Source organism: Brassica oleracea, chromosome C8 (assembly GCF_000695525.1).
Source record: "Brassica oleracea var. oleracea cultivar TO1000 chromosome C8, BOL, whole genome shotgun sequence".
Lineage (NCBI taxonomy): Eukaryota > Viridiplantae > Streptophyta > Magnoliopsida > Brassicales > Brassicaceae > Brassica > Brassica oleracea.
The window spans coordinates 20,800,795-20,815,819 of record NC_027755.1 but is presented as its reverse complement, the minus strand read 5'-3'; the positions used below and the strand labels follow the sequence as shown (position 1 = coordinate 20,815,819).

General features: G+C 37.0%; 2 protein-coding genes, 1 non-coding gene and 1 pseudogene across 3 annotated transcripts; 2 read left to right on the top strand and 2 right to left on the bottom strand.

Moving 5' to 3' along the window:
* Window positions 1-1,137: 1,137 nt before the first annotated feature.
* Window positions 1,138-2,238, top strand: LOC106310624 (annotated as a pseudogene).
* A 1,909-nt stretch (window positions 2,239-4,147) lies between these two features.
* On the bottom strand, window positions 4,148-4,219 carry TRNAT-CGU. The gene has a single exon. It is a non-coding gene; the product is annotated as a tRNA-Thr (tRNA).
* A 4,632-nt stretch (window positions 4,220-8,851) lies between these two features.
* Window positions 8,852-10,169, top strand: LOC106309957 (cytosolic sulfotransferase 1-like). Its single transcript, XM_013747129.1, has one exon. It carries the CDS (start codon window positions 9,037-9,039, stop codon window positions 10,012-10,014), a length of 978 nt encoding a protein of 325 aa, XP_013602583.1. The 5' UTR covers window positions 8,852-9,036; the 3' UTR covers window positions 10,015-10,169.
* Window positions 10,170-12,379: 2,210 nt separating this feature from the next.
* LOC106308908 lies at window positions 12,380-14,223 on the bottom strand. Its single transcript, XM_013746012.1, has 4 exons — window positions 13,727-14,223; window positions 13,580-13,633; window positions 12,896-12,980; window positions 12,380-12,787 (listed from the first exon to the last, which is right to left on the bottom strand). Exons 1-4 carry the CDS (start codon window positions 14,221-14,223, stop codon window positions 12,380-12,382), a joined length of 1,044 nt encoding a protein of 347 aa, XP_013601466.1.
* Window positions 14,224-15,025: the final 802 nt, after the last annotated feature.

The window sequence follows — 15,025 nt, the reverse complement described above, 5'->3', positions numbered from 1 at the left end:
GGTCATATGTTTGGGCTAATATTTTACTAATCATATTTAGCTCAAATCTTAACCCAAATCTTAGAATATCCTCCACCTCCTTAAGATAAAAAATATAGATATTTTTTATAGAAAAATCTAGATAATTAGAATAAAATAATCTAGATATCATAAAAGAATTATCTAGAATTATGATTAAAATATTTGAGATATTTTGTATCATGGAGGCTATAAATACCTCTACTCACCCTTTCATTTTGTATCATCCAAGAAGAGAAAACAAAGAGAGAAAATATTTGTAAGAAAGAATTTCCAAAAACAAAATCTTTGTAGTAAACCCTTTCCTAAATATTAAGAGTCTTCTTCTTAAATCTCTTAGTTGTCTAAATCCCATTTTCATCTCATCAATATTGGGTATTATTCCCGACATTAACCTAGTTTTAAGACTCATTTCTTCATCTTTCAAGAAAATCTCATCCACTACACATCTTTCTTAGGAGAATTTAACACTACGGTTTCAAGCTTATCGTTTAGACTTTTTCGGGCTATCTCATGTCTATTCCATTTCCTGGAGCCAACTGATTATATTAATCTAAAAATCTATTGGGCTACAATGGTTATATCCGGAGATAAAAAAAAATATAAAAGAGTACTACAACCCAGGACTACAACAAAGCAAGATATATATGCGTTAAGAGGTAAAATGATCCGAGACGTTTCACTTGAATCCTTGAAACCGTTCTTCGACAGAGCATATTATAGTTGGAATGATCGACGTTGAAATATTCAAAAAGGATTTGAGAACGATTGCATACCGTCTCTGAAGATAGTCTATGAAAATAGTTGGCTCTCGCTTGATGACCAAGTCGAGGCCAAAAAAGCATACTTGAAACGACTATGAGATATTGAGCTACGACTGTAGGCTTGGTCGGAGACTAAAGCCATGAACTCTGGTTCTAGAGTATCCGTCAATAGCAAGCGATGCAACTAGTGAACAATCAAAAAGACTCATCGTAACAGTCCTACTATGGCTCCGTGCTTATAAAATTACTTATAGAGAAAGATATATTAAAATAGGAAATGATCCACAGACCAAGACATGCATATATAATAATTGAGATCTTTGCATTTGGAGAAAGCTCACACACCAAAAAAAAAATGAATGAGAAGGAGCTCCCCGAGAGCTTGAGAGGAGACAACATAAGTGAAGAAACCAAGAGTTTAGTCTCTTCACTTTCTTGTAACAAAGATTTTCTAGGGAAGATCTACAACTACCAAGGATGTTGGTACTATCCCAACACTCTCCAAGGAGTCCTGAACTTCCAGAAAGGTTTCAAGCCTCAAGAAACCGATATAATCATTGCTTCTTTCCCTAAATCAGGCAACACTTGGCTCAAAGCTCTCACGATCGCTCTCTTTGTGAGATTAAACAACACTTCTTCTTCTTCTGATGCTCTTCACCCTCTACAATCCGATAATCCTCATGGCTTAGCACCTTTTTTGGAGACTATTCTGTATCTCAATAGCTCAACACCTGACGTGACCAAGTTCCAATCTCCGAGGCTGTTCTCCACTCACATGCCGTTACATACTCTCCAAGAACCCTTCAAGGACTCTTCTACCTGCAAGATCGTTTACGTGTACAGGAACGTGAAGGACGTGTTGGTGTCGCTATGACATTTCAGGTGCGCTTATCTTCAAAAAGAAATAGACAAAAGCCTTCTCGAGTATTCGTTTGAGTCTTTATGCAGTGGAGTTGGCTATTTTGGACCCATTTGGGAACACGTTTTGAGCTATTGGAGAGGTAGCTTGGAAGATCCCAAACATGTTCTCTTTATGAGGTACGAGGAAATGAAGTCAGAGTCCGCTGCTCAGGTTAAGAGACTTGCAGAGTTTTTGGGATGTCCGTTCACTGAGGAAGAAGAAGATCAAGGATGCGTGGACAAGATTTTGGAACTTTGTTCTCTGCGTAATCTGAGCGGTTTGGAAATCAACAAGACCGGAAAAGCTCACAACAATATGCATTACTCTGTTTTTTTCCGCAAAGGAGAAGTTGGTGACTTCAAGAATCATCTCACTCCTGAGATGGAAAACAAAATCGACATGATCGTCGAGGAAAAATACAAAGGCTCCGGTTAGAAATTCTGAGTCATGTGTGTGATTTGTGTTTTCCTCAAATGGATTTGTACTAAAGTGTGATTTGCGTTTCTTTTTTCTTCTTTTCTAAACATTAAAGAGTTATTCTTGACCTTGGTTCACCTTCACCAACCAATAAAAAATTGTCATTTTAAATCTAGTATCTTTTAATTAAGGAAACCAAATAACTTGCAAATTATATTGTTTTTTCAAAATAAAATTTAAAAATAAATAAAAATAATATATAAAAAACGAATTCAAAAAAAAAAAATGTTGTCAACAAAACACTAAACCCTAAGCTCTAATACTAAACTCTAAACTCAAATCCTAAACCCTAAATCTTTGGGTAAACCCTAAATCCTTGGGTAAACCCCTAAACCCTTGAAAAAACACTAAACATGTTGTCAACAAAACACTAAACCCTAAACTCTAATCCTAAACCCTAAACCCTTGGGAAAACCTTAAACCCTTGGGTAAACCCTAAACCCTTAGGTAAACCCTAAACCCTTGGAAAAACACTAAACATTTGGATAAATTCTAAATTATAAATCTTAAACACTAAACTCTAAATCTTAAAAATAAATATTTTTTTTAAATAATCTTTTCTTAGAACTATTGTTATTTTTATTTATTTAATTTTTTATTTTTTATTTTAAAAGCATAATATAATTTGGCAAGTTATTTTGTTTCCTTAATTAAAAGATAGTAGATCTAAAATGACAACTTTCTATTGGTTGGTGAACCTAAAGGTTCACCCTAGGGGGTGAACCCAAGAAAAAGTCAACATTAAATACATGATCATTTACTCATTCAGCACTTTTTCTTATGAACAGATTCTCCTATTTTCTACCTTCTCTCTCGTTCTTTTTTTCATTATTCTAATGTTATTTGAATTTAAAAACTCTGTTTTTTTTTTCTACCCAATGAGAGGGCATTCATTGGTGGGATAAACCATATAAATTTCTCCAAATTTTAAAAATTACAATTTGGTTATAGAATTGTTTTAAATATCATAAAACCGTTTAGAAAAATAAATATTAAACAAGCCTAGAATTGAGGACTCACACTTTTCTCATTTTTTAATTTTTAATTATTTGTTTTTTTCTTTTATTGTGATAGACTCACTAAGAGTTTACAAATGCAAATGTTCTGATTGCTTTGTTGTGATTTTGTTTTATGTCCTTTCATATATGTAAAGGTTGCTCTAGTTGGAATCTTGAGTAAAGAAAAACAAGAAAACAGAACATAAATCTTTATGATAAAGATTTTGTCAACAACCTTACACCAACTCGAATACAAAAATTATTTCTCATGATCAATCATAGACTGAAGAAACGAGAAATATACTTTATTTATTCAACAGAAATATCAACCAACAATGAATATAGTGAAGTACCAACTACTACTTAAGAGTTAAGAGTATATTTGGTTTAGAAACAATGGTTCAAGCAGGGTCTCTAGCTAAGATATACTTTTAACCTCTTTTACACCGGCAAGTCTCTCTAACTAAACTTTGTGATTAGTTTACCGGTAGCAGCCGGTTTTTAAACGTGAGGAAGAAGATGTCCGCAGCCTGATATTTATTCCACACTTGTGTTCTATAACTATCCGTGTAGTCTCTGCACTGAGAGAACATTGAATATCCTTAAAGGAGCTAGAAAACGCTATCCCAAGCGAGCTTGTTGCTAATGATTTTGGTCATCCTCTCCCCCACACTATCAGTGTGTCTTCTGTGAAACCTGCAGACATAATATTTTGTGTAGCCTTCTTACATAATGTGAACAGTACCAAAAAGTAATAAAAGCAAGCATTGGAACAATAATGCAAATTTTCTCTTACTGATTTCATTTTATTCCAAAATTTAGATGAGCAGGAAATGATTAGAAAGATATACAATCTTTTATAAGAGAAGTTATGTTGTATTCTCCGCCTATCATAAAACAAAATCAACAGCTGCATCTTCTTTTCCACCAAAAGGATATTACACAATGCAGGCGACCTGTATTGAAAATAAGAAACTTCGGCCAAAAATAGCCCCCGGTGAGAATCTAACTCGCGGCCTTTCGCTTACGAAGCGAACTCAATACCACTATGCTACGGAGGCTTTTGACACAAGAGTATGTGTTTGCATTTACGATTTTGGTCAAGGTGGTCAAAATGTCTAACATGTGATGTGAGTAAAATAAATCAATAGATATTATCATATTAGGCTATTTTAACGTACACTTAACTTAGCATATTGGTCAGATTAAGACTGTTAGCTAAGCTTTATTTTGAATATATATAGAGAAAGAGAGATGAGATTTCAAAGTACACTTAACTTCCTCTTGTGAGCAATGATTTAAACAAGAGGTTGTCAAGAGTTTGAGGGATCAAAGGAGCCTACTCGTCGAGTCTTTTCTGTTCCAGTAAGTAAGAGTAGTTGGAGGACTAGCTAGTGAATCAGCTGTTAGGGGCAAGGCGCTTGACCAACGGGAGAAGCCAAGCTGAAATCTTTTTACGGCTGGCTTTGTTTGAACGGGATTCAGTCGACTAAAATGATTGAAGTGTGAGATGGGATGACTAAAGACGTTTTATTAGATTTGAACTGAAGGGTTACAAGAGCAACAGGAAAGTGAAAGAGCAACAAGATCAAAGAGCAACAAGATCAAAGAGATCGCCTAAAAAACCCTAGATCTAGCCACTCAGTCTGTTTTATGGTGCCAAAAAGTCTCTTTTTTGTTGCTTCCCCTTCTCTTTTTATAGGACTCCTGCCCTTGATGCCCTAATTTCGTACCCTTTTGGGCCTTGATGCGAGAGGCCGAGTATGCGGACCTGGACAAGGCTCCCTCCAAGCCGGGTACTTTTGGTCGGCTTACTCGACCGGCTAAAAGTACTCTAAGGTCGAGCCTAGGCTTGGCCGCCGAGCCGACCAAACCGATCCGACTTACTGGATTAGGACCTGTTATTCGATGGCCTTTGTGGAGGGGTGTAATCCATCTCCTACAGAGGCTTCGATGGTAGTCTCACAAGATCATCACAGTGACCGATTGTGAGATCAGACAAGCTTGGGAAGATGTGCGTTGTATGGAATGCCGTCTGATCTGTTAGTTTATAATTTAGTTTGGTATGATTACATAATTAAATTATAAAGTAACTGTAAACCCAATGGGTGCGTTTGTAAAGTCGTGACGTGTGGGAAAAGTCACGAGTAGTTTTACATAAGAAGTCTATAAAAGTGACAATGTTGTCTTATGTAAATTTTGTCAATAATAAAAGAGAAATTTTCCAAATGTATTTTGTTCTCTTTATTTTGTCCAACGTGATCAAAGCCAGTGTTGATCTTACAAAGGATCAGATGCATCTTCTCTAGGTCTCTCAGTGGAACAGTGCTACAGAATAGTTCAGGAACGTGAACCTTCTCGAGCCAGAGACTACTCACAGAAGAAAAATTCACTTTGGCCAAATCACGAGCGCCCTGAGGCTTGTGTTACATCAAGACAAGAAAAACTCTACAAAGAGATCCCGTTCTTCCCGATCATAATGGTCTTGTTGGTAATAAAGCTTGGGCTCCGAAGTACTCGGAGTTCATGCAGCGTTTGGAGCGTTCTGGCTCGGTGTATCGCTACGCTCCCTGATGGAACTCCTCTCTCTAAAAAACTCTGCGATCAATTTAGCGGTAACAAACTTGTGCGTTTGATAGTTTCCCTGTAACAACCACTATCTTCATAAAAAAAGGATAAAAAATAGTTTTTTTTTTGGTCTGGTCTCTGTTCTACACTTATTGGCAAAATAACTTTCAGAAAGTTTTATTCAGGAAATCACTTATCTTCTGACGTTCCTCAAAGCTGAAGAGCAAGTGGGATTGAGATCTTTCTCATGTTTTCTTTGTTCAGAGCTTTTGGTATGGTCATCTTAATAATTATTACAAAAGGCAAAATTCAAAAAACAAGTAACCGAAGGCACTAATATAAATTGCTAAGGTGAAGTTTTGATTACTGACTAATCTTTGATGAAGAATAGTAGAACAAATTCATCTAGTGAAAAGTATGAGTTTATTGATTTGTTGATAGACTGATAGTTAAGGTTGGACAATGATATTTACAAACAGAAAATAACATGTTTTAAATCCTTGGTGGCCGGGTGGGTCACTTTGTTGAAGGACCGACGAGAAGATCTTTAAGACGTTAACTCTAAAAGCAATATGTAGGGCCAAATCCAATATTGATAGTTGCGTAAACAACAAGAAACAGAAACCATAAAAATGACCTAAATCCCTTAAAACAGAATCAAGACGAAACAAGAGAGAAAGAAAGCATTAAAAAAAAACTTTTTACCAAACTAATTAAATCCTCTTACAGTCACCCCTCAGTGCGCTTATGAGAAGAGTTCGGTAGTGGTCTTCACCATCATAAACAGCATCGAGAATAGGATGATAGTAATCAGAATGAGCATCCATACACTTTATCAGCATCGTGAAGGCTTTGGCACAGTTACAGATATCTTCATTGGTCTCCATAACTTCCACCAAGAAATCTTCCAAAGCCATGTATGATTCTGTGCAAGCTCCTCCATTCATGAACAGGTGAAGCGGGCCGTCACCTTCCTCTGGTTGGTCCGCCGATTCTGTTGAAACAGTATCTACCAATGGGAATAAGGCTTCGATCTTGTTCACCACCAGCTCTACAGCAGGTTCCATGATCTCCAAAATCGGTTGATGGTAATCACGATGAGCAATAAAACAATTGTCCAATCTATCTTTGGCTTCCTTACACTTAGGGAAGACATCTTCATTCTTCTTCTCAGCTTCTCCCTTGCAATCAACATATTCCACCTATGGTTCTATGCATCCACCTTTTTCCATGAACGCTAAATATTCATGGAAGACCTCAAGGCCTATATTTATATACATCAGATTTCCTAATACTAATGAACTATTCTAATGTCATCTAAGTTTGGGATATGCTAATATCCCAATACCTCCCCTCAAGTTGGAGCATACAAATTTTGTATCTCCAACTTGAACTACAAGTCTTCAAATTCAAATCGGTCGATGGTTCTTTCGTCAAAATCATCAGTTCGTTGGATTGTCGGTTTCGGTTCGTCGAATTCAATATTACCGGGTTCGATTTCGTCAGGTACGGTTTCATCAATTCGAGGTCGTTGTAACAACAGGAAAGTTCGTTATCCTTGTTTATCAAAGAAAAATCGAGAGGTCGCAAGTTCGTCGGTTGTGAGTTTGTGAGGTCGCACGTTCGGTGGTCGTGAGTTCGTGGGTTGAAGTTGTTCGGTGGTCTTGATTGAAGTCGCAGGTTGAGAGTTTGAGAAATCGCAAGTCGTGAGATCGAGTATTCGTGGTCGCAGGTCGTGATGTCGAGAGTTCGAGGTCGCATGTCAGTGAGATCGAGATTCACATGTTGTTTTGAAAGCAATTCGAGTTTGTTTCTTCACGTCATAATCATCCGGAACGTCATTTTCTTCAATTGTCATCACCATAACCAAACTTTTCTAACCACAATAAACGGAAGCGCTGGTTTTGGTCCTCAAAAACCGTTGTGGCTATGATACCATGAGAAGTTCTATAATCTTATAATCGTTCTTATTATTCATGGAAGACCTCAAGGCCTATATTTATATACATCAGATTTCCTAATACTATCGAATAGAGGAAACTACAATAATAGAAATATTCTATTCTAATGTCATCTAGGTTTGGGATATGCTAATATCCCAATATACTCTGGCTCTACACTTTCCCAAGAACTACAACCGGAAGTCTCTGAATTCTCAGTTTTCCGAGACGTTGATGCTATGATCCCCATTCTTGTAAGCTCAGCCGTGATAATCGTTTTGGGGGAAAATAAAGTCGCTTTTAATATACCATCATCATGAAGGAAAGATACGACTTTCTAAACACAAACTTAATGGTTTCTTTTTCAACCCATTGTGACCACAGAAAAGGAAATGAATCACTAAATTATATTATTTTTTTGAACAACAAAATCACTAAATTAGATTTATGCATTTTTTAAATAGATTTATAAATTCAAATATGGGATCTAAAGATTCCCCTAATTTGGATTTCTTGTTTGTTTGGAGTTTGTTTAAACTTTATTTTAATTGGTTTTGGAATTTTTGTTTGGTAATTCTTTCAAATAGTCATTTTTATGTTTGTGTCCTAAAAATAACTTTCAAGGAAGAAAATGACCAAAATAGCTTTATTTTATTTTGAAAATTTAAATAGTTGTTTTTTATTTTTTAAAATTTGAAATCATATCCTCAAAATTTCATCCCTTAACTCTAAACCCTAATTATAGATTAGTCAACCCTAGGGAAATATGAAATTTCCAACCCAATATCCGAATGTGAAGACCTACTGTGCTTCTCTTATTAGTGGTTGATTTTATTTTATTTAAATTTCGAATTTATTTTTTACAAGATACTTGTATTTTATTTGTAAGATACTTTTTGTGGTACCTTTTCGGTGATTTTAGACAATATCTATATAATAAAATAATGAAAGGAAAATAAAAAGTTAGTGAGAAGAACTGGAACCTCCAAGAATCTTATCAGATATTTATAGACACTTTAGTTTTTATTGGTTCCTCCATTTTTTAAATATAAAATTTAGTCACATACCTGATAAAATATTAAAATACTAGTATTAAATTGAGGAGAACTCGTTTTGAGTTTCTACACGAATGGAACTGCCAAAATAGGCAGTGGTCCGCATACCAAGACCAGTGGGCATGTTCTTTTGTAGATATAGTGCTAAACAAGAAGTGGTTCACATACCAAGACATCCAGCTAAAAAAATGTGATCTAATTTGCATTTGGAGATAGGCAGTGGATCACCTACCTACCAAAACATCCAGCTATAAATTGTGATCTTTGCATTTGGAGAAAAACAGAATTCTGTAACCACAAAACTCAACAAGAAGAATGAATGAGGAGCTCCCCGACCACTTGAGAGAAGACAACCTAAGCGAAGAAACCAGGACATTAATCTCTTCACTTCCTTCGACCAAAGATTTCCTAGGGAAGATCTACAACTACCAAGGATGTTGGTACTACCCCAACACTCTCCTAGGAGTCCTGAATTTCCAGAAAGGTTTCAAGCCTCAAGAAACCGACATAGTCATCGCTTCTTTCCCCAAATCCGGCACCACTTGGCTCAAAGCTCTCACAGTCGCTCTCCTTGAGAGATCGAAGTACAGTTCTTCTGATGTTCCTCATCCTCTTCAATCCGATAACCCTCATGGCTTAGTACCCTTCTTGGAGACCAATCTGTATCTCAATAGCTCAACACCTGATCTGACCAAGTTCTCATCTCCAAGGCTGTTCTCGACTCACATGCCGTTACATACGCTTCAAGTACCCTTCAAGGACTCTCCATGCAAGATCGTGTACGTGTGCAGGGACGTGAAGGACGTGTTGGTATCGCAATGGTATTTCAGGAGTGCTTATCTTCAAAAAGAAGTAGACAAAAGCCTTCTCGAGTCTTCTTTAGATTCATTATGCAGTGGAGTTGGCTATTTTGGACCCATTTGGGAAAATGTATTGAGCTATTGGAGAGGTAGCTTGGAAGATCCCGAGCATATTCTCTTCATGAGGTACGAGGAAATGAAGTCAGAGCCCGCTGCTCAGGTCAAGAGACTTGCAGAGTTCTTGGGTTGTCCATTCACTGAGGAAGAAGAAGAAGGCGGATCTGTGGACAAGATCTTGGAACTTTGTTCTCTGCGTAGTCTGAGCAGCATGGAGATCAATAAGACAGGAAAAACCTCGAACAATGTGCATCACTCTAATTTTTTCCGCAAAGGAGAAGTGGGTGACTCAAAGAATCATCTGACTCCAGAGATGGAAAACAAAATCGACATGATCATGGAGGAAAAATACAAAGGCTCCGGTTTGAAATACTGAGTGATGTGTGCTTTCCTTTAATGTATATCATCAGAGTAATAAAAGGGAATACATTGCTGATGTGTGAATTGTGCTTTGCTTTAATGGACATGTACTAATAATATTAATAGAATAATTCAAGCCATGGTTTGAGTGGGTGATGTGTGCCCTAAGCAAAAATAAAAATACTGAGTGATGTGTGCACAGATTTGTGCTTTCCTTTAACGGATATGCACCCTCAGCGGTGTTACCACCAATGGAGTCTTTAGCATTATCAAACTATTTTTTTTTTAATTTTTTTTGTTTGAATAGTTAAGGACTCTAATCAAAATTGTATGTGCAATGATGTTCTCCAATTTGGAGTTCTTAGGAATAAAAAAATAATAAATTTTAAAAGAAGTGAAATTAAATTTTTTTATTTATTGCATGATTAAATATAAAGATACAATAATTATTAATTTTCATCACCAAATTTGTTCCAAATATTTTCAATTAAATCATTTTTCAATTGTTCATGTATACGCTTCTCGCGAACATCATTCTGAATGCCAAGCATATTAGCGATATTTGTAGGCCTGTCAGTATCCACCCGTGAACTTCTGGTGACGTCTCCTTCTTCAAATTCAGATATATCGTACCAAGTGTATCCATCTCGTTCATTTTCGACTATCATATTGTGTAATATGATGCATGCTGTCATAATCTTCCCTATCTTTTCTTTGTCCAATGAAAGAGCGGGGTTTTTCACAATCGCAAATCGAGTTTGCAATACTCCAAAAGCCCGCTCCACATATTTTCGGGTTGCTTCTTGAACTTTAGCAAATAACTCTGCTTTAGGACCTTGAGGGTGTGAGATAGATTGGATAAATGTTGACCATTTTGGATGTATACCGTCTGTGAGGTAGTACGCCAACTTATACATGTGTCCGTTGACCACATACTCTAACCTAGGAGCTCAACCTTGTAAAATGTCACCAAAAACAGGAGACCGATCGAGGACATTAATATCGTTTAAGGTACATGGAGGACAAAAAAAACGTGTCATATCCAAAGATCTTGTGAAGCTACAGCCTCTAAGACAATTGTCGGTTTTCCTGATCCACATGCGTACTGTCCTTTCCAAGCGGTTGGACAATTTTTCCACTCCCAATGCATACAGTCAATGCTTCCTACCATCCCAGGAAACCCGTGTTTCTCTCCAATATCGAGTAGTCGTTGAAGATGCTCTGGTGTGGGTTTTCGTAGATACTCATCTCCAAATAATTGTATTATTCCTTCAGTGAAATTATGTAAACACGAAAGTTCCGTGCTTTCACCAAGTCGGAGATATTCGTCTATCGTGTCAGCCGCAGAACCATAAGCAAGCAGACGAACTGCTACCGTACATTTTTGTAGTGGAGAAAGACCAAACCTCCCGGTTGCATCTCTACTTTGTCGAAAGAATGGAACGTCCTCTGAGAGGCCATGGACAATACGCATGAATAATTCCTTATTCATGCGGAAACGGCGTCTGAATAAAAGTGTCGAGAATGTCGAATCTTTGTTGAAGTAGTCATTCCATAAACGGTTGTGTCCTGCTTCACGGTTTTGTTCTATATAAGCATGTTTCCTTCTTATTGGTTTGGGCCTCCACTATGTTGTTGTATGTATCTTCGAAGATATCGTCGAAAGCTTCGTTCAATCTTTCTTCGAGTTCATCAGATGAAGATGATAACATTTTAGGTATCTCTCCTTGAAATAAAAAAAAATATAAAGCCAAACGGTTTAGACATTTCTCATCATTTTTTTCGACAATTATTAAAAAAAATATAAAGCCAAGCGGTTTGGAGAACATACAAATGATAAACACTTAACTAATATTCTTCATAGTCCGCTCTATTTGTTTGACCATGATAGCAGTGAGCAACAATACTTGTGTGTTCTTGATGATAAACACTTAACTGATAATTGAAAGGCATAAAGATAATCAAAGATATTCTTAGCAAAATATTACCGTTAACTTACAGAAGTGCATGAGGTTTTTAGTAGCAAAATATTACAACTTCTGATGAGGAAGAAACAAAGCAAAGGAAATAGTAGCAAAATATTACAAGTTCTGATGAGGAAGAAACAAAGCAAAGGAGATAGCTAGATAAACAGACGCTTGACATTAACTTATAGAATGGAGACTGATGGTAGGTGAAACAGAAGAACCCGTGACTTGGTTCACATGTCCTAAACAACAAAACACTTTCCCTGTAACAACAAAACACTTTCACACTACTCCAAATGCACCTGTGAGTGAAAAGACAGTGTCCTTCTATTGACCCTGTTTACAAGAGTTAGCAAAGTATAATAGTAATAACTACTCAAAACAACATTAATACCTTAAACTGAACATATAACATCATAACATCTCAGACATAAGTTTGAGTTTAAGAGATATTTCCATCTCAGAGAGTGGCTCTTTTTTGACAAGTAAACGATCAAACAGTTTCTGGTTAGAGATTTTCTGTTTGATTTCAAACAGGCCTTGTAACTTTGACAACTCCTCTTCTTTAGCACTCTTCTTCCTCTTACTAGCAGCTTTAACAGCCTTCACCCCAACAGGTCTACCCATTGCCTCTTCTCCGTCAACCTCCAACACTTGTTTGAGCTTTTCCTTCACACTGTCCTTAGCCAGATAGGTGGAACACCATTTCTTGTCATGTCTCAGCTCCCTCCAGGCATGTTCCAGGTTGAACTTGATGGAGTAGTCATTGTAGAAGATTTCTAGGGCAGCTTTCATCTCATCATCATCATTTTGACCACTTCTCTGCTCCCTCAGGGCCGCATCAAAGCATCCAACAAACTTGCAGACTTGCTCATTAATCCTAGCCCACCTCTGCTAGCACTGAACAAGCTATCTAGGTGTTGTCCCAACCAGGTGAGGGCTTGCGTTGTAGTAGTCTTGAATCCTCTTCCAGAAAGCACCAGCTTTCTGCTCATTGCTGACCACAAGGTCTTTACTGGTGTTAAGCCAAGCACTAATAAGGATTTTATCCTCTTTGGGAGATCATTTCCTCCTCTCCTTGACACCAGACTCATCAGGACATTGGCTACTGAACCAAGCAGGTCCGAGTGAATCTAGGTCAACTAAAGATTGACTATTCAGTAGGTTAACATAACCGTGGGTGGTATCCATGGTTAGAGAATGCTCTGTGTCACTCTACTAGCAACACAGAGCCTTAAGTAAGCGATATATAACTAAGAAACATTTAAAACCAATAAAATCTGAGCAGTTAGGAAGGTAGAAAGCAAACCAGTAGCATTTAACACCAATCAAATCTGACTAAGTACTCAACTAGCAACACAAAGCCTTCGGGAACCGATTTCTAACTAAGTATAACATTTAAACCCAATCAAATCTGAGGAGTTAGGAAGGTAGAAAGCAATTCAGTAGCATTTAACATCAATCAAATCTCACCAGTTATGAAGTTTTACAGTAAATGAGTTTTAGCTTTTATAAACATTTTCACGTTTTATGTTTTTATTATTCAAAGAAAATAGACTATTATATGTTTTTATTATTCAAAGAAAAGAGACTAGGAAGTTGTTTGAAGAGTACCTTACAGACACTCGCGAGGTTAGACACTCGCGTTTGAAGCCTTTGAAGCTCTTCCTGAAAACACATGAGATAAAACAGTCAAAAGTTTTAAAAAATTGCAGAAACAACAATCAAAAGCACAAGGAGAGAAACTAACCAGGCCGAAACATGACGACCAAACCTATTAAAACTAATACACAAACCATTAGACAAACAACCAATTCAAAGCCATTTGTAACCCTTGATTTCTTCTTAGATAACTCACACACTGTCTTCTCTAGCTTAACCAGCTTCTCCTCACTCTCATTACCTTGATCCTTAAGCTGCCTAAGTTGTGTCTGAAAGTCACTCATCTCCTCCATAACCGCCACATCCCACCATTTTCTAACATGGCAGTCTCCATCATCAACATTGTCGCACGTGAAGTACCTTCTGCCTGGATCTTTAGGAGTGTAAGATGTTGCAACAACAGGCTCACCACCACAGTAGCATGTCGTCGGGATTCCATCATCAGCCTCAGGTTGAGGTGGGTACTGAACCGGCTCTGCAATATTGTAGCTACTCTCAGCTTCATCCGCGTACATTTCAGCTTCTGCTTGAAGAAGGGAGGTTATGTCATACTCGTCTGATGAAGAAGGCTGGTTGTAGCTATAATCTTTTTCCATGTTTCGTTAACCTGAAAGAAATAATAATGTAAGCGAAGAAGATAACAATCTTAAGAACACAATTAAACAACAATAATCACAGAGCATTAGAGCAACGAAAGAGACAAACTAAGACAACAGATTCTCGCCCAATGAAAATAGAAACAAGAGAAGAAAAACTAAACCACAAATTTATAACCACGGAGTATATTCAGAAAATAAAATTTATAACCACAGATTTATGCATCAGTTTCTCGCAAAGACCATCGATTAAGAATGAACAAATTCAAATAAAAACAAAAAAAAAATACAAAAGAGAAGCAAAAACCAATCCACACATACATTTTTTGTTTATTTTTGAGCTAAACAGAGGGATCGAGTTAGAACCGATTGAACAAAACATGACAAAAGATTAAGGTAGAAAGCAAACACATATAAACCGTAAGAAAACACATAGACGTTGTAATCGATTGAAACCAAAATGGGTTTTGAAACCGTAAGAACAAACGAGAAGATCCCCAATTCGATTGAAACCAAAATCGTTTTGAAACCCTAACTTCAAACGAAAATATCCCCAACTCAATTGAAAACCCAAAACCAAACCCTAAATTGAGAGGAAAACAACATGCAGTTCTTCTCTGGAAAAAGAGATTCTCTTTTGGTGGCTACAAAAAAGGTACTTAAAACATAGGTTTTGAAAAGTAAAAACGTGCATAATGAAATAACCAAAAGGCCCTTAGAAAAACATGAGTTCGACAGGCAAATAGATGCGGAGCAACCTCCGCATGTCGCTCCGACAAGTCGCTCCGGCCTTCGGGAGCGA